The following is a 20,791-nucleotide window of genomic DNA, read 5'->3' as shown; positions in this document are numbered from 1 at the left end:
GTCCAGATCATGTGGGAATCTCTAACGCGGAATCATTATTAATTACCTTGAAAAAAAGAAAATCAAGAAGAAAATCAACTCTCAAAACCAAAACCACAACCACAACAATTGATGACATGTTGGAATATGACATGTTGGAATGTGGGTCCCAGCGTCCACTAATCCCACATCGTTTCATCAGCCAACCGGGGGCCTTCAGCAGCAGGGCCCCACCAGAGGATTCCTAGCGGAATCCGACATCAGACCACAAATCAAAATACCAGAAAGATGTTCCATTTGGCAATGCTAAACTTCAAAGTACTTTGAAGGACTTTTAGACGAAATTAGAAGCGCTTTTCGCAACGTAAAAGTGCTTTTAGCAACGCGTGCCAAACATGTTTTTTTCGAAGGATCCGAAGAGAGAAACAGTTGTGCAACGGGAATAGTAATGTTTTGTATTTCGGTCATTAAAGCTGTGTCATGTGTGATTGGCTGTAAAGATCCTCTTTTCACAGGTAGAGCACGGAACGACAGAATAGGAACGTTCGCTCCCCTTCGTCGTGTGCATAGTAGTAATTTCCAATCCAAGACATTTACTTTGCCTTCACTTCCTCAATAATTTCGATCACGTTTTAATAGCTTCCTTCGGTCATGCTTAATGGCCTCTATCACGTTTCCACAATGAGCTTTAGAAGAAGAAGAATAAGTCAACTGTATCATATCATATAATCTCCACATTCCGCGTTTTCTCTGCAACTTTTGGTTCTCTGGATCCGAAAAGCCTCTATCTTTAACCCTTCTGAGCCTCAACTGCATATTCTCCCCGAGATTTGGTATACTTTTCCGCCTGAATTCTGTTTCCCGGGTATTCAGAATCTCACTTCCATCGTTCAGCTTATCTGGTAAATGGTCATAGGCTCTCATCTACTCGGCTCAATAGGTATTTGCTCTTCTTTCTTTGCCTTCTCACCCAATTCGAACTTTTAGCTCTTTTCCAAGTTTACCCAATGGATTTGTATTGTTGGTTTATCTTTTGCTTCACAAACACTGTATTTCTTTTCATGCTGAGACTTGAAGATTCAAAATTTGAACATTTTCTTTCCTGTTACTTTTCCTGTGTATGTATTCTCGGCATCCAAACGGAATTTCTTTGAATGATGTCTTTGCCCTTTGGCGTTTGGATATCTTGCATAGACTGAATTTTGAGTATGTTCATCAGTATCCTGCAAAGTTACTATTTTTAGTTCTAAATCACTATTATCATTGGTTGTAGAAATGGCTATCTTCAGGCTTTTTATTACAAAATATTGCTAATTATGATTTAAATAATACAGTTGGAGGAAAAATGGCACATTCCAACTCTGGGGAGGACTTCTTGAAGAATTTCAAAATTCCAAAGTATGTACTAGTGCCAAAATCAGAGAGTGAAAATGTACCTGATGTACCCGAGTGTCCAGTTTTAGTGTTTATCAACTCCAGAAGTGGTGGTCAGCTAGGTGGGGATCTTCTTGTAACGTACCGTTCCCTTCTCAATGAAACTCAGGTATTAATATATTTTTTTCTTTTCTGTATGGTCAAATGTTGTTAAATTTCTCAGTTTAAATTATGGATTGATTATTACTTCAGCGGTTGCATTAAGCGGCTATTTTTATTTCAATTTTTTTGCGAATCTGATCTTGAACTAGCTTATTTGTAGGTTTTTGATTTGGGGGAAGAGACTCCTGATAAGGTGCTGAGCCGAATCTATGCCAATCTGGAAAAACTCAAGCAGAATGGGGATGAATTTGCTACAAAGATTCAAGAGAAATTGAGAATAATTGTGAGTCAAACTATAATCAACATAAATGGTGTGCTATTTTTATTTTTGTTTTTCATGACCTTGCAGGCTGTTGCCCTTTCCTGTTTCTGACATGTACCAAATCCTCTAGGTTGCAGGTGGTGATGGAACTGCTGGTTGGCTTCTTGGAGTTGTTTCTGATCTCAAATTATCTCATTCACCTCCAATAGCAACAGTACCCTTGGGAACTGGAAATAATCTTCCATTTGCATTTGGATGGGTAGGCAATTTCCTGTCCCAGTGGCTTTTATGGTCTAGAATTACCTAAATCATGTTTGGATGCCTGGTTGAGTTGTCATTTATGCAAAACCACAATATGCTTTGATATTATGCAGGCAGTCAGTAGTTACAACTAGGATTGCACTCATGTCTTGTTGATTCTTGTACCTTTCAGAGTTCAACTTGTTAATGCATTCTATGGAACATATTATGCCATTCTTATTGTAGAATTAGTTCTCTTCTTAATCTTTTCTTTTTACTCTCTTAAATCTCAGAATTTTTTATTTATTACAAGTAGATGTGCATACTACCAATACATTTCTCAATTTCTTGTTTGAAGACGCAATATTTACCAGCAATCCTTAAGTAGTGCTGCCATGTTTGTACTTTACTCAAGTTTAAATGTTCTGAGTGATTTGTAATTCTCATGGCTAAGGTAATAGTGCAGCCATTGATCGCTTCCATCATGCATGACATGCTGTTTGATAATTTATCAGGGGAAGAAGAATCCCGGGACAGATTCTCAATCTGTGAAATCGTTTTTGAATGAAGTAAAGAAAGCCAAGGAAATGAAAATAGACAGGTTTGACAGTCATCATTGTTTCTTTTTACATCCTGATTTTTGTAAATTCACAGTACTGTTTCTAGATGATTCACATCTCATCATTTAAATCATCTCCTTAATTGTTTGCATATAATAGATTTACCTGTCTGCAGAAGGAGTTTTGAAGTATGAATTCTTTGATGACTAATTTTATTCAGTCCTTTTTTTTCCTTAAGTCTCCTTCATCTTCTTTGCAAGTTTTAACCAGTTCTCCTTTTTTAGTAAGTGCAAATTATGATTTTGTTTTTTCTTCCTTATTCTGATATAGCTGGCACCTCCTCATGAGGATGAAGACTCCAAAAGATGGTCCATTGGATCCCATTGCTCCTCTTGAGCTTCCACATTCTTTGCATGCATTTGGCCGAGTCTCTGATACAAACGAGCTGAGCGTGGTAAGTCCTCTCTTATCTGTTTTAGTAGCGAAAAGAACCAGATCCATAGAGTAGCAGGCAGTTAAAATCAGTTACTTTGCAAATTAAGTCAAGCTATCTTTCAGAAGCTGAGCCAGCTTTCTGTTTGTGGTTGATTTGTTTCTGGACAAATCTAATGCAGATAGATTTTAAAATTTAATGGTTTCACTGTTGACCTCAGATGTGTCAAAATTGCATATCACTTGCATATGATTGCAAAAGGCCTGATTTCTAACTAGAGTCTAATTTTTTATTCTTGCTATGTTCCTTCATAAACCTATATAACCAAATGGAGTTAACCTTCAACTTTTCAATTTTTATGCGCTCTTCTAAGCACAAATTTCAACCGAGTAATCAAGAAAGTGCAATCAACTGATGGAATGATGTTTAAAAGAAGTGTCACTTTTAAATGTTTGGCGTTCCTTTTGTGAAAACTCAAAGCTCTTCTCTTTCTTGTTGGAGACAAGTTTGGTCTGCTGTTTTATACACACAAATTTTTGGGTGCTTTGCAGGAAGGTTACCATACATTTCGTGGTGGGTTTTGGAACTACTTCAGTATGGGTATGAGTTCTTCCCTTGGAGTCCTGTCAAATATTTTGAGCCTTAATCTGCATAGCTATCTCTTTCTTTCTAGAAAATGTCTCCTTTTGCTGAGTTGATTTAAGTTCCACCATTGTCACTTGTTTGTAGTGATATTCAAAATTAGCATCTTATCTTACTTTTTTCCTGTATATAAGCGAAATAATTGTTGATAATATCTTCCTTAACTGTGTTTTTTGAAATGGACTACATGTTTATGGTTGTAGGGATGGATGCTCAAGTATCATATGCATTTCATACTGAGAGAAAGCTGCATCCCGAAAAGTTTAAAAACCAGTTTTCAAATCAGGTACATAATTCTTGAAGAACCATTATGATCCATGGATATCGTGTAGTTAAATCCTGATAATTATTTGATATATTACTTAAGAAAATTTATAATAGATAACACAAACTAAAAGGTAGGATGCAAATTAGAAATATTAGTTGGTACTATACGCCATAGGTGTTACACATAGAGCAGCTAACTTTTACGATGTACATGAACCTCGATAGATGAATTTGTCACGCATTATTAAACTTGATCCTCATACACCATCCATTAAATAACTGAAAGACCTTAGGGTTCTAATTCTGTTCTTTTTCGGAGTAATGAATTCATGAACTTCCTAGTAATTTTGCCTGCAACCCTTCATTTTTCATGAACTATAGTGTTAGTCATATACAATAAATTTTCTGGCGTGGATAAATCTGTTACAGCATTCATGTCATTCAGTTTAACTGGATCTTGCTCTGCATATTATGATATAGAGAGAAACGCTACTTATTCCTCTGCTCTTTTCTTTAATCCTAAATACAGAGTACTTATGCAAAGATTACCCGTTCACAAGGCTGGTTTTCTTCTTCCCTTTCTCAGTCTTCTTCCCGGTGAGCATCTAGAGATTGCCCGTCCAGCAATGGATTACCTTCTAGCATCTTCTTTACTGAATATGAAATTAACTTTATCTCTTGAAATAGGAACATAAACCAATTTGCAAAGTTGATGATCATGAAAAACCATGGTGATCATTGGGAAGAGCTCCAAATTCCTCCAAGGTACATTGTTGTCTATATTATAACTGAGTTGAGCTTGCTTGATCTTGGATTCATGCCAAGTTCTGTATTTGATCCAGTTGCTAATTAATTTTCCGGTTCCTTCAAGAAAAATTTCCCTGCCACCTAAGTCCAACGTCACTTTTCTCCTTAAAAATTTCCATGCACTACTTGTACTGTGTTCCCTCGTTTTCATTTTGCATGGGTGGTGAACTTCGTTCTCATGAGTCTGTGTTGTGCTCTACTGCAAAAGGGCAACATCTCATGCACAAGGATTAAATTGATTTAATATTTTGTTTCTCGTCTCTGTGGTACTTGATGCTTGATGTTATTTCATAAATAATGTCCAATTATTCTTTATTAACTTCTGCGTTTCAATTTTCAGCATCAAGTCAATTGTGTGCCTCAATTTGCCTAGCTTTTCTGGTGGATTTAATCCTTGGGGAATGCCAACTAGGAGGAGGCATAATGTTAGTTCACGACATCACTTAGTGAATTGGATCCAAATTTCTTTTCTTATTATTTCTAACAAATTCTTTGGTGGATTTGACTTTGCAGGGAGAATTTACTCCACCATATGTAGACGATGGCCGCATTGAGGTCGTTGGTTTCAGAGATGCTTGGCATGGGCTTGTTTTGCTTGCGCCAAAGGGACATGGGACTCGTCTTACCCAGGTAATAAATATGAAATGGTTTTGTTACATAATTTGCAGCAATGAATCTTGATCAAGCTGAAATTATGTTCATAATTGGCTTATTTTATGCTAATCTTATTGGTGATAGGCCCGCCGGATCCGCTTTCTGTTTCACAAGGGTGCAATCGATCACACGTACATGAGGATCGATGGCGAACCCTGGAAGCAACCCCTCCCAGTCGATGATGAAACTGTCATGGTGGAAATCTCTCACCTTCGCCAGGTGAACATGCTCGCCACGCACGGCTGCAGGTCGAAAAGCATTAACAATCCCGTGTCACCGAGCAGCCACGGAGCTGATGAAGAGGATTCGGATGAAGAAGCCCATGAATCAGCAGAGTATAGGAAGTTTGGTGCAGCAGACACATTTAAGCTCCCGGGAGAAATTGATATTTCTCAGCTTAGTTAAACCACTAATTAAGTCATTCCTTTGTCTGTCCTATCCTAATTCCCTTGTGAACGAGTGAGATTTCTATTGGGATTTCATTGCCATCTTAGCTTAGTACCATTTCCAGCAGTCAACCATGAAAGATCTTTTTATTTCTTTGTGAAGAATTGTTATCTAGCTGTATATTATTGATTTATGTGAATGAAATGAACGCAAATAATTATTCTCAAATTCGTTGGATCCCACCAAGGCCTGGCAGAACAAGGGTACGAGCATTGAAGTAAAAGAAAATGAATGAACCAGGAAGATGAAATCTTTATGATAGAAGGCTCAATCATTTGCATACACAGTGCATAAAAACCGTGATTACTTGTAAGGTCAAGCTTAGGCAATGGAGGCAAGAGTGATGCTATGGAAGCACTTGATTAAGGTGAGAAAGAGAGACTAGCACTTAGCTTCACTGTGGAGACGATTCGAATATTGCAAATCGAGAATTGTAGTTACAAGCTATAATACTTTTTTTTTTTAAAAACAAAAGGTAATAATAAAAAGTAAATATGTAGACGTGGGAACATAGGCTGTTGCTGGAGCACCATTGCAAGCAATACACTAACTGCAAACCTACAAGTTGATGGAAAGGTACATGCCTAAGTGTAAAAACTCCAACTCTACCTCAAAGATTTGGGGATCTGCAGCTTCGCGGAGAGTGACCAGCTTTGAAGGAGGCAGCACTCCGACTACTGGTGAACATATTGGTAGTCTCCCATTCATTTTGTAACTGCTTCATTGGCCTTCTGATTTTCAACCCTTTCTTCTCTTTTCTTCTTCTCCCTGAAAGCCAAAATCATTGCATTGAAATACTATGGTTACCCATTGGAACACAGTAAGCACAAAAGCTTCTCCATCCTTAATGAATCATAAGCCAAAACCCATAAATTATAACCCAAGATGTACAGTCTACAGATAATCGAACTAAAGCTATGGATTTTAACTTTATAAGGTCTAGGGGATTAACTGGTTAAATATTATAGCTTCAATTGTGGATGTAGTGTGAATTGTGATCAGGTAGAGACAACTAGTACCAGAGCCACGGGTGTATACTTGATTCCAATACAAGAACATTCAGACTTAAAAGCTCTATGATTACAGAACTTAACCTGTAGGCATGCTAATGTTTACGTATTTTGATCCTTGCAATTACGTTCAGAACAGGAGAAGGTTCAATCTATCTATAAAACTTCAGTCTATTTTGAGGATTATTATCATGTCCATGTTATCTATCATATATAATATACTATGAATTCAATAACGGACATGATGCTGAGGGATATGTTACCTGGCCACATATTCCTTTAGAAGTTCTTTTGCCTGAACCAGCTTGGAGAGTAGATTGCGGTACACATCAAGGTCCCGGTCCACACTTCTTTTGTCAATGTTTAAGGCTGCACATAACTGTTGGACAACCAAACTGTAAATGCTCAAACATTGCTCTCTCTCTCTCTCTCTCTCTCTCTCTCTCTCTCTCTCACCAACCATTAAATATGTCCCCAGTTAAAAATTACAAACAACTCTTCAAAAGTCAGCAGAGCCCATTAGGCCCAGGAAAAATGTATCTAGTAAGTAAATCTATCAGCCCAAGTTGATCATGCAAGGTAATTCAATTATTTGATGTAACGGTCATTAACTCAACCAAGCACAAAATGCTGTAATTTTAACATTTGGCTGAACACCTATCATTGAGTTGTAATGTTGATGCATAGGACTGGCAAGTCTAACCTTTTCTAATATTGTTGGTTCAGTTGCATTTGCCAATTCGAGAAGACGAAAGAGCCCAACAGCAAAGAAACGACTGTAGCTAAAACTTCCTTTGCTTGCTGCCCTTTCTGCAATGTCCTTCAATGTCCCCTCAATTTCTCCTTCTCTGGATGGGAACTCAACTAATGAACTGGAAGTTTGTGCCCGAGCCCACTCTTCCAACTTTTGTGCATCAATTCTGTAGTGCTTAGCATGGAAACTTATCTAGTAAAGGTAGAGACTTTTCTCAAATATATAAGAAAGAGATTGATTACATGCAAAATAAAAATTCAAATGCACATGACACTCCCACTGGAAAAAAATGCAGTAGAAGTTTTGACAGTGAACAGATTAAGAATTGTTTCCTCACAAAAATTACTCTTCTGAAGAGGAAGCACAAATGATTGGTCATGTTCATGGCCAGTATGACGTATTTGTAGTGTAAAGAGGTGTAAATTCTTAGACTCAGTTTACATTTGGAAAAGCAGAGGAAAAGGAAGAAACCATTTCTGTGGTTGATTAATTAAATTAATTAAATCACCAATTTTTTTTTTATATAAAAAAAATTATCTCTACTTCTTAGATATTTCAAGATAAAATAGAAAATCATAGAATACTTAACAAATTAGGATTCCTTTTTTTCTTTCTCAAGCATCCTATGACCAGTGGTTTTTCCTTTATTTTTCCAATATGAAAACTGATCCTTTAATGGATGTGTCTCAGATTATTTTATCAACCAATCTTCTGGTATAAACTAGGAAATTCTGATGTAGCACTATGCAGTTTGCATGATTCAGATATCTTCTTAATAGGATTTTCTTGGTTATCACAAAAAGGAATACTTAAGTGCAATATCACAATCTCAATTAGTAGCTTACATGTTCACTTAGTTTTCATAATTTTGAAACCTCAGATAATGCGATTGTCAGTTTGCCACAGTTTACATGCCACATTTCTTCGTTTCGAAATAAAAAGTTATGCAATGGAAAAATACAGAGAAGAGGAATCCCAAATAAGATCCCACACAAGTGACAAACCTGTATTGCTCTGGGTCCTCATTCAATGCTTTGATGTAAGCTTGGAAGATTGCCTCTCGATCCTCATCGCTGGGGTATCCATCCATGAGTTGATCAAATACAGTGACAAAACCAAGGGCGAACACGGGGTCATACCGGTATGACTTCTTGTACTTAATCAAATGCTGTTGGACAATCAGCTCCTGCAGCACAGTGTTGTAAACACTAGGGATTGGTCGCTTATACGCTTTAAGAAAATTCAACTTTGTGTCAGCTACAGTAGGCGCATCTGCACATCAAGTAAGCAACCACAAGAAGACCAAGAAAATTATGGAGAATTTAATTATAAACTGCTTGTGGAATAAAAATTAAGAGTCTGTTGAAACAAATTTAACTAAAATAAACTCTGATAAAATTCAAGCATATTGGTTCAGGAACCAAAGATGGGTCCTGATGAATATGAACATCTAGCTAGATAATTAGTTCATCAAGGCTCCATTGTTCTTATCCCACATGATCAAGGCAAGATGATTAGAAAAATTCTTCCTCTCCATATCAGTAAAATAACTTCCTACTATTAACATACAAGGAAAGGCATAAGTTGGAAAACAAGAAAACATTACAGCTAAATTAGATCGAACTAAAAGCTTAATTTTACTTTAAACGATGTTAATTTAGTAAGTTATAGCAGGCCGAAGAGGTAAAAAAGCAGAAATGAATGGAAAATTCGATAGCTTCTGCACAAAATTATTTAAAATTAAGCTCCAGTCTAGTTCCTGATAAAATGTAGCAACGTTAAAAGATAGCAATTCAATGGCGTCAAACAAAGGTACGAAGCAAAACCCACATGACGCGCCTGACATGCAATGAATCACCATACGAGAACTCGAACTCGATACTCGAACACCACCATTATTGCAGGAAAAGCTCGTACGGAGCCGGAGACCTTCGGAGTTGTAAGCCAAATTCCGAGTAGAAGAGATTACCGATTTTCTATCAGAACATTGACTCAGGGCAGAGAAAGAGAGAGAAGCAACGGCAGCCATTTTTGGACGAGAGAGTATTTAGAGTTGGAAATTTTCCGGGAAAATTTTGAGCATAGTGGAGAGGAAGAGAGAATTTGGTGGGTTTTAGGATTTTAATTTATAAAATAATTTCGGGAAAGAGTGTGAGAGAGATAGAGGTCCACGAAAAGGCTTATCCAAGTGTCGTGATCCAGTAGTTTTTTGACAAGTGGTGTTGCGTGGTGTGGTATCTGAAAGAGAGACATGGTGATGGGTCGGACTGAATTGGACCGGGCCGCCTGATATTTTATTGGATAGTCAGTTTATTTTGTTTCTTTTCCTTTTGATAGGGGCCATGGAAAGCGAGAGTCGTTTTGATTTAGAGTAAGCGCGGTCTGGTTTGGTTCGATTTATGGATGGCGCCTATAGCCATGGTTGTCGACATTCAAATGTTAATCATAGGTTGTGAGGAGATTAATTTGAAAAGGGTGAAAATAGTGTAACTCCAATCAAAATAATATCTAACATCGTTAATAAATATTGTCAAAATTATGGATGTGCGAAAGTCGTTTTGATTCTAGTACGCCTAATTTGGTATGGTTTTGGTTCGATTGATTCTCGAACTAGTAGTATAATCAATTCATTTTGATGATCAATTTGGTTTAGTTTATTTCGATTTCCCTTAATCAATGATTAAGAAATAATATATTCTTTTACTTAAATCAAAGAAAAATTCATATTATAAATTGAAAAAATAGTTGAGAAAACTTCTAAAGGTTGAATATGTATTTAGAGATAGAGATAGAGTACAACATCAATGTGTTGGAAGATTCATAATCGTCAATGGTGACGACCAATAAGAAAATGCACATTAAAAAAAAAAAAAACAATATATGTGGTTTTATTCGGTTTATGCGATTAAAAATAGGTCAACCTGAATCAAAGTAAACAGTATATGTACAGTTTAAGAATCAAAATGGAACTAAAGATGAAAGCAAAATTCAACTCTTAAGAAAGAAGAAAAGGAGAAGGGCAAGTTGCAAGGATTGTTAGGTGTCAATCTTATCCAATTGTAGACTTGAACGTGTGCAGGCTAAACATCCACTCATGTGGAAATATGCCTTCTCTGCCTCCGATGTCGATGGAAGGAACGTGCTCTGCATTGTTTTTTAATTTCTGTCTGTGACTGTGATACTCTCTTCTTAAACAAAACAGGGAAGATGAGAAGAAAAGCACAGGACACCCCAAGATCTCAATTGGCTTTGAGTGAACTGATTTTGCCAAGTGGCAAACCCCAACAAAAGCTTTTTATTTATTTACAAAACCTCTAAATCTTTCTTTTCCAGCTATGCTGCTGCCCTGCTGCTTCTGTGTCTATAAATTTAAGCTATTCTTAATTTGAGTGCATAACACTCCAAGTGCAGGGCTCACAAATCACTTACAATGATGCAAGGAAGTAATGGCCAAGCTGCTGCTTCTGCTTCTTCTCCTAAAGGCAACTACTCTGTCTCATCTTCTACTAGGCCAACTATAGCAGAAATTTATGGTGGTCTTACACCAAAAGTACTTTTCAATAAAGCTACTGCAAACAACAGCACCACTACTAGTGATCAAACTCATCAAAGGCTTAAACAGCAGCAGGCAGAAGAATCGCTTCGCACTGTCATGTACTTGAGCTGCTGGGGTCCTAATACATGATGATTCATAGCAGACACTCCAATATAAAAGTATCCTAGATTAATTAGTCTCTCTCCAAGAGGACTTAAGTTGTTAATTTCTTCTATCTTTAGTTTTAAACTCATGAAGAACTGTGCTGTAAAATTAACTCTTGACTATTTTTCATATGAATCATGCGCAATATTTTGTATCTGTCAAGAAGAAAATTAACTGCAGAAGTAAGTATTTATTTTATTAGATCATCGAGCAGTGATGTGTGGCTCTACAGCCCAAGAAGCGGGCTAGCTTTGTCCATTACAAAACTCACAACTCTCGTTTGACGGAAGAAAAGCTGCATATGGTATAACAAGGGGGAGATTGCATCATGCACATCATATCGGCATGATTGTAGTTAGGTTCATAAGTATATAGATATCGTATTGAAAAATGGCATGGCTAATTAGGGCTCCAACAAATTAGATTCATGACTTTCTCAACCTTTTCAGCTTTCCCTAAGCACATCCGTCTCTCTTCCACTTCAGTCTTCTTCTTCTTCTTCATGGCCTCATAGGTGGTGCAAGGAAATCTTATTTCAGAAGGCTTGTGCAGATCAGATTCTGGTTTGGATTTTTCTTGATGGCAAGGCATGATTGTAGTTATCATGGTGATGACTTTTTAGTCTCTATGTTGGAAAAACAACAATTAGTGACTATTTAAAATAATTATATAAATAGAATTTAAAACAAACTGTAAATACAGAATACAGTATATAAATAACAAATGAAATTGACTTGGATTCGAGATAGAGGCTTGTAGATTTGATGCAATGTCCTAAAGACAGTAATTTCACCCCTTCTTGATGCTTGAAGTTCTATAGGTGACTGCCTCCCAGGATTCAACTATCTGTATTCTAAGCCCTAGCACTCGGACTTAGAATCTAGCGAACTTTGTTTGTTTTCCTCTCAGACAATGTGAAATGCTTTTTCTGTGTCAAATGAATGAGGCTTTGTTTGATTTAAATAAACATCTGAAACCTTATCAGAAGAGTTACAACTGTTAGAAAACAGTTAATTAAACTAATCCGAATTAATAAAAAATTTATTAATTCAAAACCAAAAAATTAATTTAAATATGAAAGTGCCCAAGTGCCCCAAGGCCTAAGGCCCATCTTCTTGACCATTAAATATTAGAGTGTTGTTATTTCTACCATTCTGTCTTATTTCCCCACCCACCTTATCTTTTCACCTATAATATAAATTTTAAAAAATACAATCCTATCTTTCCACCCACCATAATTCCTAAAATACCCATTAAAAAAATTAGAAAAACGTAAAAAATAATCCACCCCAACCCCACCTCCCCAAAGCTGCCCCTCATCCTTGTGGAAAACAGCAATCTCTCTATAAGGTTGCACATAAGTGATAATTGGAATAGTAAATTTGGCTTACACCCTTCAAATTCAATTTGCCGTATTTAAAACCCTTCACTTTTTGTTCCTATAAATAATACCTAATTTGTATAAGTAAAAACCCATGACTAGGATCCAACTCAGCAAGTTACCTAATTAAGCATAAAATCTGATTTATTGTACTTTTTAGATTCCAAAAATACCCCCAACTAAGTTATTATTGCATTTTGTATATTAATGTATGAATCAATATGGAAACAGTTTTTAATTGGATTGTATATAATGACATATGTTGAATTTGGAAAGATCTTCAAATGGTTGTAATGGATGTAGGAATTAATTTTGAAACATTTTTAAAAAAATTTAACAATAAATTCAAATTTAGGTAATCGGTTTGTTTAATAAAATGTTTATGTTATTTTCTTTTTATGAATTATACATGACTAATAATCCACTTTACAATTGTTTATGAATAAAAATGTACATATTAATTATGTTGAAAAAATAATGTACCTATTACTTGTTTGTTTTATGAAAAACATAATTTACCTAGTATGAAAAGTGTACATAATTATCTCTTTCAAATAATGTACCTATACACATTTACAGGTATATTGTAAAATAATTGACCTGTGGGTAAATAATGTACTTATATTTTATATAAATTATTGTGTACCTATTTATAATTATGAAAAATATACGCAATTACAAAGTAACTGACTTCGTTTTTTTTGTTTTTGTTTTTTTTTTATAGTAATATACCTATATTTTATATGTATATATTTATATTATATTTTTCATAGGTACATTATTGGATATGTAATTTACAGATTTTTTTTTTGTTTGCAATTTTAGGGGGCGAGATGTGAGAGGGAATGACAACTAAAAGAAATGGGTGATTGATATGCTATTAATAGGGAGTATATTAATTACAATTATGGCAGTTAATGAAATGCTTGAAATAAATTATAAATAAAATATGAAGTTTAGTGGCAATGATGTAAAAACATAGAAATACTAAGACCTCTTATATCCTACTGGTCATTTAAATTTGAAATTGGGTTTTACACATAGATTTATAGAGTGATGGGTACATGTCTATGAAATAGAAAATGTAGGGATCTATATTGGACAAGCCCTAATTGGAATTAGATCGAAATTGGAGTGAAAGAAGAGTGCATAGAAAGGCAACCAGTGGGAAGCACAATTTGGAATTGCAGTCAGTTTGTGGTCTGATATCCAAGAAAGACACTGAAGATATATACTCTGTCTAACCCACAATCAAAGAGCTATTGCCAACAACCTTCTTCCCAAGAAAGGTACCATTTAACTAATTTCTTCAACCATTTCTGTAGATTCGTTGTAGGCTTGTTAGATGGCATGAGATGTTTGCTGGGGTAAATAGAACCCCCCCATATAATGAAGAAGAAGTTAAAGAAAAGCTTTGCTGGAAAAGAACTCAATTCCATTTCGTCTATTCTGTATTTTTCAAATTCAAGGAAAACGCCGTTGCGTTGGGTGAAATGGAAATGGCGTTGGCCTTATGGGTAAATTTGTCTCTAAAATTTTGAAGATAAAGTGGGCGGGAAAATAGGACAGGTGAGTGGAAATAGTAGACACTCATAGTATATAGTTTTATATAATATTCAAAGCCCAAGTCTTTTTTGAAGCCCAATTGGCTTCCACTTGGCCCACTTCCATTTACTAAGTGGGGGAATTCCACACTTATAAAGACCTTACTCTTTCTACTTTTTACCAATGTGGGACAAATGTTCTTGAATTTCATTCAAACTTCCAACATAGAGCACTGCCAACAAATGACGGATCCAGGAATTTTCATTCCGGGGGTCAATGTGTAAAAGGTTAAAAAAATTTCTATACAAAATAGACCATAGAAATGAAACGATAATATTCTAATTCATAGTTAATAAATAAAACCATACAAAATACTCATGTTCACTATCAAAGAGAATTGCATCAACTTCAAAAAATAGATACACAAGGCAATACACAAGAAATATCTCTAAGAATGTAAAACTCTCTGTAGATTGAACATCTAAAAGCAAGATTGACCTTAAGTCTCTTCATGCATTCATATCATACATGAAAAATTATTTTATGTAAAAATATTGCTTAAGTATGAAAAATGGTTTTACGGAATAATCATTTTCTCAAGATAATTTTTGGCGGCTTTTATTCCTTACACATCAAATAAGAAAACTTAATTTTTATGAGATTTTAGTATGAAGTATATATTGACTTAATGAGCCATCATTTTGAGCCTAAATCGTATTTTGCACTAAAACCGATTTTTCATATTTGATTTGGTGGGAATTTGATTTTCTAATATTTTTATTTGAATACAAATGGGGGGAGTACTTTCTTATTTACATTGTAAGCTTAAGTAAATGGAGTAACATAAAAATAAATGAAAATAAAAGGACAAAGACATTTACTTAAATGCTGAAAATAAAAATAAGGTAATATGCCTGCTATGCTGGTGTGCTGTACTTCCTGGAGCATTTCATTAAGCAGTTTGTGGGCAATTTGCAGGGGTCAACATCTTCACCTCCAATGGCGGATTCCGGGCTTGCAAGGGTCAGTTGACCCCTTTTGCCCCTATGTGGATCCGCCCTTGCTCCCGATAGTAGCAAAATGTCTTCTTTATCTTTGTTAATGTATGAATTACCCATTAGAATCCATCTCAAGAATTACTCAATAGAACCCAAATCGAACTCATCACACAGAACCCCCAAAATCGAAATTCCTTTAATCAAATTCTGTTTTTTTGTTTTTCAAATCAATTAGGAGCAGTACACATGATATTCCAAATTTTTTAAAAACCATTAAAAGTCTTGAGCAGTGATCTTCAAACCCATAAAAACCAGATCACAACTCATCCCAAAACCCCAAATCGAAGAACCATGGCCATATATTGAAAGAATCATAACCAATGCTAGCATACCTCTTTTGCATAGATGGTGGGTCTGCCTCTTCAACTTGCGATCAATGGTGTAGGTCTTCTTCTTCAGCTTCGTTTCTTTGCTCTGAACGTGCTTGCATCTTCTTCTTCATCTTCGTTCTTGCTCTAGGCTTGTTTGCCTAGGGTATCTTCTCAACGGAATATATACAAAGAGCTTCCGTTGATGGATCCCTCAAATAAGCTTATTTGAGGGACACATTGTAGGGCCCACTCCCACTTCGCATAGTATTTCATTAATCCAAACCATCTATTTTGTATAAATTCATTCAAAGATCATCTCTACATAAAATCACTTGAATTCAATATTATTTAACCACTCAATTAAATTATTGAAATATAAGTACTTTTTTGAAGTAACCGTGTTAATTGATTTTGTTGGTCTTAATTAGACGCCTTAATGATTTTCCATTTGCATGATTTTTTGCATGGATGATCTGTGAATGAAGACTTGCAAAATAGATGGTTTGGATCTTTGAAAAAAATATTCGTAGGGTACCCTAAAGGGCATCCCTCAAATAAAATTATTTTAAGGATCCCTCAATGGAAGGGGATTGTATATGTATGCTTGCTTTCAAGTCTTTGATTTCTTCTTTTCTTTTCTTTGCTTTCAATTTTATCAATTGATATATATATAATTTAAAGCAAAGAAAAGAAAAGAAGAAATCAAAGACTTGAAAGCAAGTATACGAAGTGTTTGATAAAAATCTTGTGAATGCAATTAGGAGTGTTTCAATGGCATCGAGGCAATTCAAGGAGGAGAGAGCCGAGGCTGCGGCGGATGAATGGAGAGCAAGCCCCTTAAAACAGGATTGTTACCCTCAGATGACACTCTACAAAATCGATCTTCTTCTCCTCTCCACTCACCATTGAAGGAGCTATATATATATATATATATATATATAAATACCAACACTTGAACAAGCCGTAAGATACCTCCACCTTTTACATGCATGTACAATTAATTTAGGCCGCTGTTAAATGAACCCTAAAATTAACTGAGTACGCCATACTACCAAACTATTTATTGAATTACTAATTTACCCTAATATATAATGACCAAAAAGGGTATGTTGAATTGTGAAACAAATGTAATTTTAATAAGTACATCATTCTTATCATATTCAACTCTAATAAAATGTAAACGAAAAATTCTACTTCCAAAAGGTTTTTTATTCTCTGAGGCCATCCATTATATATTCATCGAATGAAGGTGGTGGTGATAACCCACTTAAAAGGGTTTAGGGTTTACAACGCCATGTTACGAATGTGCTAAAAGGTTTCTCATATCCTCCTGAAGTACCAATCGGCAAGCTTTCAGTTGCAATGCTAGGTATGCAATTTCGTTAATTAATTGGTCGCTTATTTCTTATTTGTGTATGCGGTTTAGAAATTGGTTAATCAAGAATCAAAGATGAATTTTTGTTTTATTTATTCTTGTTTAAGTTGGAACATCTTTCACGTTCAACAACTATTTCTAATTACAGTTGTTACTTCATCTTGGTCTGATAGTCTGGGGTTTGCTATGGAATGTTACGAGAGGACCTCCCTGCTGCTACAAAAGTGGTTAATCTGTACAAAATAAAAAGGGTATCGGTAATATGAGGCTCTTTGGCAGCAAAGTGGGTTTGGTGGTCTGATAGTGTTCGACAACCAGCTGAATGGGTTTGGTGTTGTGTGATAGAGTGTACCATGTGTATTTTTGGTGGTTAAATAAGGTGTACTTAGGGCCATGTTGACATTGCTATGTTGTGAAAATAATGACTATCAGATTTGCTATGAGAGAAATCAGCTGTGAGATAAAGTAGTTTGGCGTTTGGAAAACTTTTTATTAAAAATGTTGTTGGTACTGATTCCCATTTAAACCCTGCGCTTTTTCAAAACCGATTCCAGCCAAATCAAAAAATGAAAGCACCTCATTAGCTGCTTTCCCTTATAGCTTTCTTTCACAGCAATTTTTAACAATAAGTGATTTTCTTATAGTCTACTAAGCAGGCTGGGTTTTCCAAAATTTTAAAAAAATTATTACCCCAAATAAGCAATGCCAAACGGGCACTTAGATAATTTTATATTTTAATTTAAATATTATGGTATATTCAGTTATTTTTAGGATTCGTTTAATAACACCCTTAATTTATAATGTAATGGTATCGTATGACTCTGATAAGATGAGATATAAAAGGTTACCAAATTGTTGATTCCCTTTCTTATAATATAGTATTTGTATGAATTTCTTTTTGCTTCTGTTAGGTCATTGAGCACCAAAGTATGATGGGAAAATTATAGAATGGTCTCAAAAGGATGGACTTTTGGGAGCAAATTCCTGGCCATTGAACTTTTTGTATGATTAACTTTAAAAAGCTGGTTTGGACCCATTTCAATTTAATAATAGAATATTTAAATAAACACAAATTTTCCAACATTCATGAAGTTAATTGAGTATGAAATATTATTACATAACATAGTTTAGTTAAATTATATTGCAATAAACATGATCATCAACTGAGATGCAAGCACGACATATATGAGCTGCTGGTGGGCCGCCTTGCCCAGGGGACCTAGAGCTGCACTCTGTCTATTATGGTGGTGCTCCATGGCATCGATAAGATTTAGGATCGGGTAATGCACGGCTAAGATCAGCTCCTCTCTTCTGTTGCAGTGGTGACGCATGACATTGACCATTGGTGGACCCAATGTAGGACTATTGTGGGCACTTGCCCACACTCACAAAAAAGTTGCAGCCATGTAATCCCACCTATACTCACATATTTTTATTTTTTCAGGTCCTTCTTAGGTGGAGCTCCTACATGGCCCATCCAATAAATACACTTTAAGCTCAAAGCTTATATTAAAAAAGAAAAACCCTATGTTATAAAAGAAGAATAGAGATTTCCACCAAGTTCACTCATTCTGTTATTTTGTGGAGAACTCAGCCACCAAATTCACTTTAGACCCAAATATTTTTTATTTGGCTTTATATTGGTGGGATTAGTTTTAAGCCCCTAGATCAACGAAAGTTTGGGTCCGCCACTGACATTGACGACCGAGGAATGCACAAGTAGGATGAGCTGTTGTCCTGTTGATGTCGGGCTGGAGTTGCTTTGGGTTATCTGGCTGGAGCTATTGCGCTATCAGGTAGAGTTGGAGCTACTGGGCTACCGAGTCAGGCTAGAGCTACTAGACTACCACATAAAGAAACCTCTTATGAAAACGTAGTCCTTGAGACAGGCGGAGAATCAAAGATCAGTTAAGGGGAGAATGAAGAAAACACCATGCAACAATAAAAAAAATGGCCTAGCCACTTAACCTGAACACGGGAATCAGGCACAAGAGCATTTGTTGGATGCCAAGCCCACGAATGCTCCAAGAACACATTAAGGAAGGCGTCCAGGAGACTCCACTGGGCTAGTCTCTATAGGTTTGTCAAGAAGGATACCAACATCATCCGGATTCGCAGTTCCCATTGCAGAGTAACCAGCCAAAACCCGTAAAGATGGGTAAAAGGATGGTACCCAATAACACTAGTTGCCAAAAACCTGGCCTAACACTGTGAAAAGGAGGATCAAAGCTATAGACCCTAGGTGAAGAGCCACCCAAGCCATATCTTTGGACAATGGCCATCTTCTCTTGAAGGTAAGGCTTGAGATTGCAGATCGGATGATGGAGGGGGCGTGAGGAAAACCACCTTCATCATGACTGCCGACCCCAACGAAGCAGCTTGCACCATGATCATTGTTGACTTGGAGACAGTCGGCACAATAGTAGGAGCAGACCCACTGAAACCACCATACCAAGGCAATCACTAGAGACATCGACGCACCGAGGAGAAAGAGAACAACAAAACCAACGCCTAGGATTTGAGAGAGACAACAGACCTTCAATCAGACATAATTTATCCAAGTTTAAATTCTCTGTCAACCTTGATCAAAGAAAGTGGATACGTTCCTGATCATCAATTGGTTTTGCTTGACGAAAAAGGTTAGGTTGAAAGTGAGGTCATAATCTTCAGTTTTGCATACTGCTGAGGGTTGGGAACCTTTTAATGATCCCTAGGAACTTAAAAAGGCTCTGTGATGGGTTCCATTGATTATTGTGTCTGTCATTGTTGGAAAGGAAGAACATGAAAAATTTTGCCTCTTTTTTAGGCTTGATAAACAATTCCCTCGTGTATATTTGTATTGAGAGTGTGTGACGTACATGAAAGAAAGCTTCCAGATATAGTTTCTCAAAAGAATGAAAGCATCAATTTCAAAAGATAGAGAAGGAGCAGTCAATTTAAGAAGTTTGGTTATTGAGTTTCAGACCAAATTGTATACTGAAGAAACTACAAAGAATTGGAGGGAGAGGTGTCGAACCTATTGCAAGAGATACTAGATGAACACTGTACTTCCCTGCAATATCAATGTATCCTGTGAATGGAAATACAAGCAGATTAGTAAATCAACATGTGACGGGCATTATTCGATAAATACAACATGCAGCAAAGAGACCAAATGCTGGAACTAGAAATAATTTTCAAAATAATTTTCCTTTTAGAACGAGTACTGCAGACATTCATGAACTGCTATGGCACAGATGCAGAAGCCCAGGCTTGTATATACCCCCACACCCAAGCACGCATGCATACACTTAATCAAAAGTAATGTATTGACTTTAAAAAAAATATTAATAACCACTGGGCATCATACCAATAAATAAGACGTAAACATGACATTGAAACAAAACCAGTGAAAAGGTATGACTATCATTTTCTCACCCAAAGGGGCAGATTCATGTCAATCTGCCAATTTATGGTAATGTGAAAGCAAAATCCGAAAACACTTATCTACATACAAACCGATCAGGTCAGGCCAATGATCAATGTAATCTGTCTGCAATCCGAAAACACTTAAGCTGCATCTAAACATTACATAACTCATCACTCAGCACAGCATAACACGAAGCGTTTATACAGAAGCAAAATTATTAACTGTTTGCGCTATTTGCTTTACCAAACTTGCCGTCAATGGCCTCAGTGATATTCTTAGCATTCAAACACTTGGGGCCATCTCGTATCCAAGTCATCTTCCCAGACGGTACATGTAATATCAGAACAAATTTTCACACATCAGAAGTGAAAACCAAGCTGGCACACCATTGTTAGCATGAACTGATACCCTGAGAGCTACT

General features: G+C 36.1%; 2 protein-coding genes across 4 annotated transcripts; one reads left to right on the top strand and one right to left on the bottom strand.

Moving 5' to 3' along the window:
* Positions 1 to 407: 407 nt before the first annotated feature.
* DGK5 (diacylglycerol kinase 5) lies at positions 408 to 5,995 on the top strand. Of its 2 annotated transcripts, XM_008231981.3 has the most exons (14): positions 779 to 919; positions 1,174 to 1,185; positions 1,314 to 1,522; positions 1,676 to 1,798; positions 1,908 to 2,036; positions 2,533 to 2,618; positions 2,908 to 3,031; positions 3,562 to 3,610; positions 3,856 to 3,938; positions 4,449 to 4,516; positions 4,607 to 4,684; positions 5,067 to 5,151; positions 5,240 to 5,356; positions 5,465 to 5,995. In XM_008231981.3, exons 3-14 carry the CDS (start codon positions 1,325 to 1,327, stop codon positions 5,783 to 5,785), a joined length of 1,461 nt encoding a protein of 486 aa, XP_008230203.2. In that variant the 5' UTR covers positions 779 to 919; positions 1,174 to 1,185; positions 1,314 to 1,324; the 3' UTR covers positions 5,786 to 5,995. The 2 variants fall into 2 exon arrangements, with proteins under 2 accessions (XP_008230201.2, XP_008230203.2); XM_008231979.3 differs by lacking the exon at positions 1,174 to 1,185 and having other exon boundaries at positions 408 to 919.
* Positions 5,996 to 6,215: 220 nt separating this feature from the next.
* PSB29 (photosystem II reaction center PSB29 protein) lies at positions 6,216 to 9,739 on the bottom strand. 2 transcript variants are annotated; one of them, XM_008231982.2, is made up of 5 exons: positions 9,422 to 9,739; positions 8,596 to 8,863; positions 7,541 to 7,757; positions 7,101 to 7,216; positions 6,216 to 6,595 (listed from the first exon to the last, which is right to left on the bottom strand). In XM_008231982.2, exons 1-5 carry the CDS (start codon positions 9,618 to 9,620, stop codon positions 6,532 to 6,534), a joined length of 864 nt encoding a protein of 287 aa, XP_008230204.2. In that variant the 5' UTR covers positions 9,621 to 9,739; the 3' UTR covers positions 6,216 to 6,531. The 2 variants fall into 2 exon arrangements, with proteins under 2 accessions (XP_008230204.2, XP_008230205.2); XM_008231983.2 differs by having other exon boundaries at positions 9,431 to 9,724.
* Between the last annotated feature and the right edge of the window lie 11,052 nt (positions 9,740 to 20,791).

The sequence above is a fragment of the Prunus mume genome, linkage group LG4 (genome assembly GCF_029339155.1).
Source record: "Prunus mume cultivar Tortuosa linkage group LG4, ASM2933915v1, whole genome shotgun sequence".
Classification (NCBI taxonomy): Eukaryota; Viridiplantae; Streptophyta; class Magnoliopsida; order Rosales; family Rosaceae; genus Prunus; species Prunus mume.
This window is presented reverse-complemented; position numbering and strand designations above follow the sequence as displayed.

Excerpts from the sequence above, each read along its gene's own strand:
- DGK5 (XM_008231979.3), top strand. The coding sequence starts at position 886 with ATGGTCATAGGCTCTCATCTACTCGGCTCAATAG. Across the intron at positions 1,523-1,675 it reads CCCTTCTCAATGAAACTCAG|GTTTTTGATTTGGGGGAAGA; the intron begins GTATTAATATAT and ends GCTTATTTGTAG. Across the intron at positions 3,611-3,855 it reads TTGGAACTACTTCAGTATGG|GGATGGATGCTCAAGTATCA; the intron begins GTATGAGTTCTT and ends TTATGGTTGTAG.
- PSB29 (XM_008231982.2), bottom strand. The coding sequence starts at position 9,620 with ATGGCTGCCGTTGCTTCTCTCTCTTTCTCTGCCCTGAGTCAATGTTCT. Across the intron at positions 8,864-9,421 it reads TTGCATGTCAGGCGCGTCAT|ATGCGCCTACTGTAGCTGAC; the intron begins GTGGGTTTTGCT and ends CTTGATGTGCAG. Across the intron at positions 7,217-7,540 it reads AACCAACAATATTAGAAAAG|TTATGTGCAGCCTTAAACAT; the intron begins GTTAGACTTGCC and ends GTTGTCCAACAG.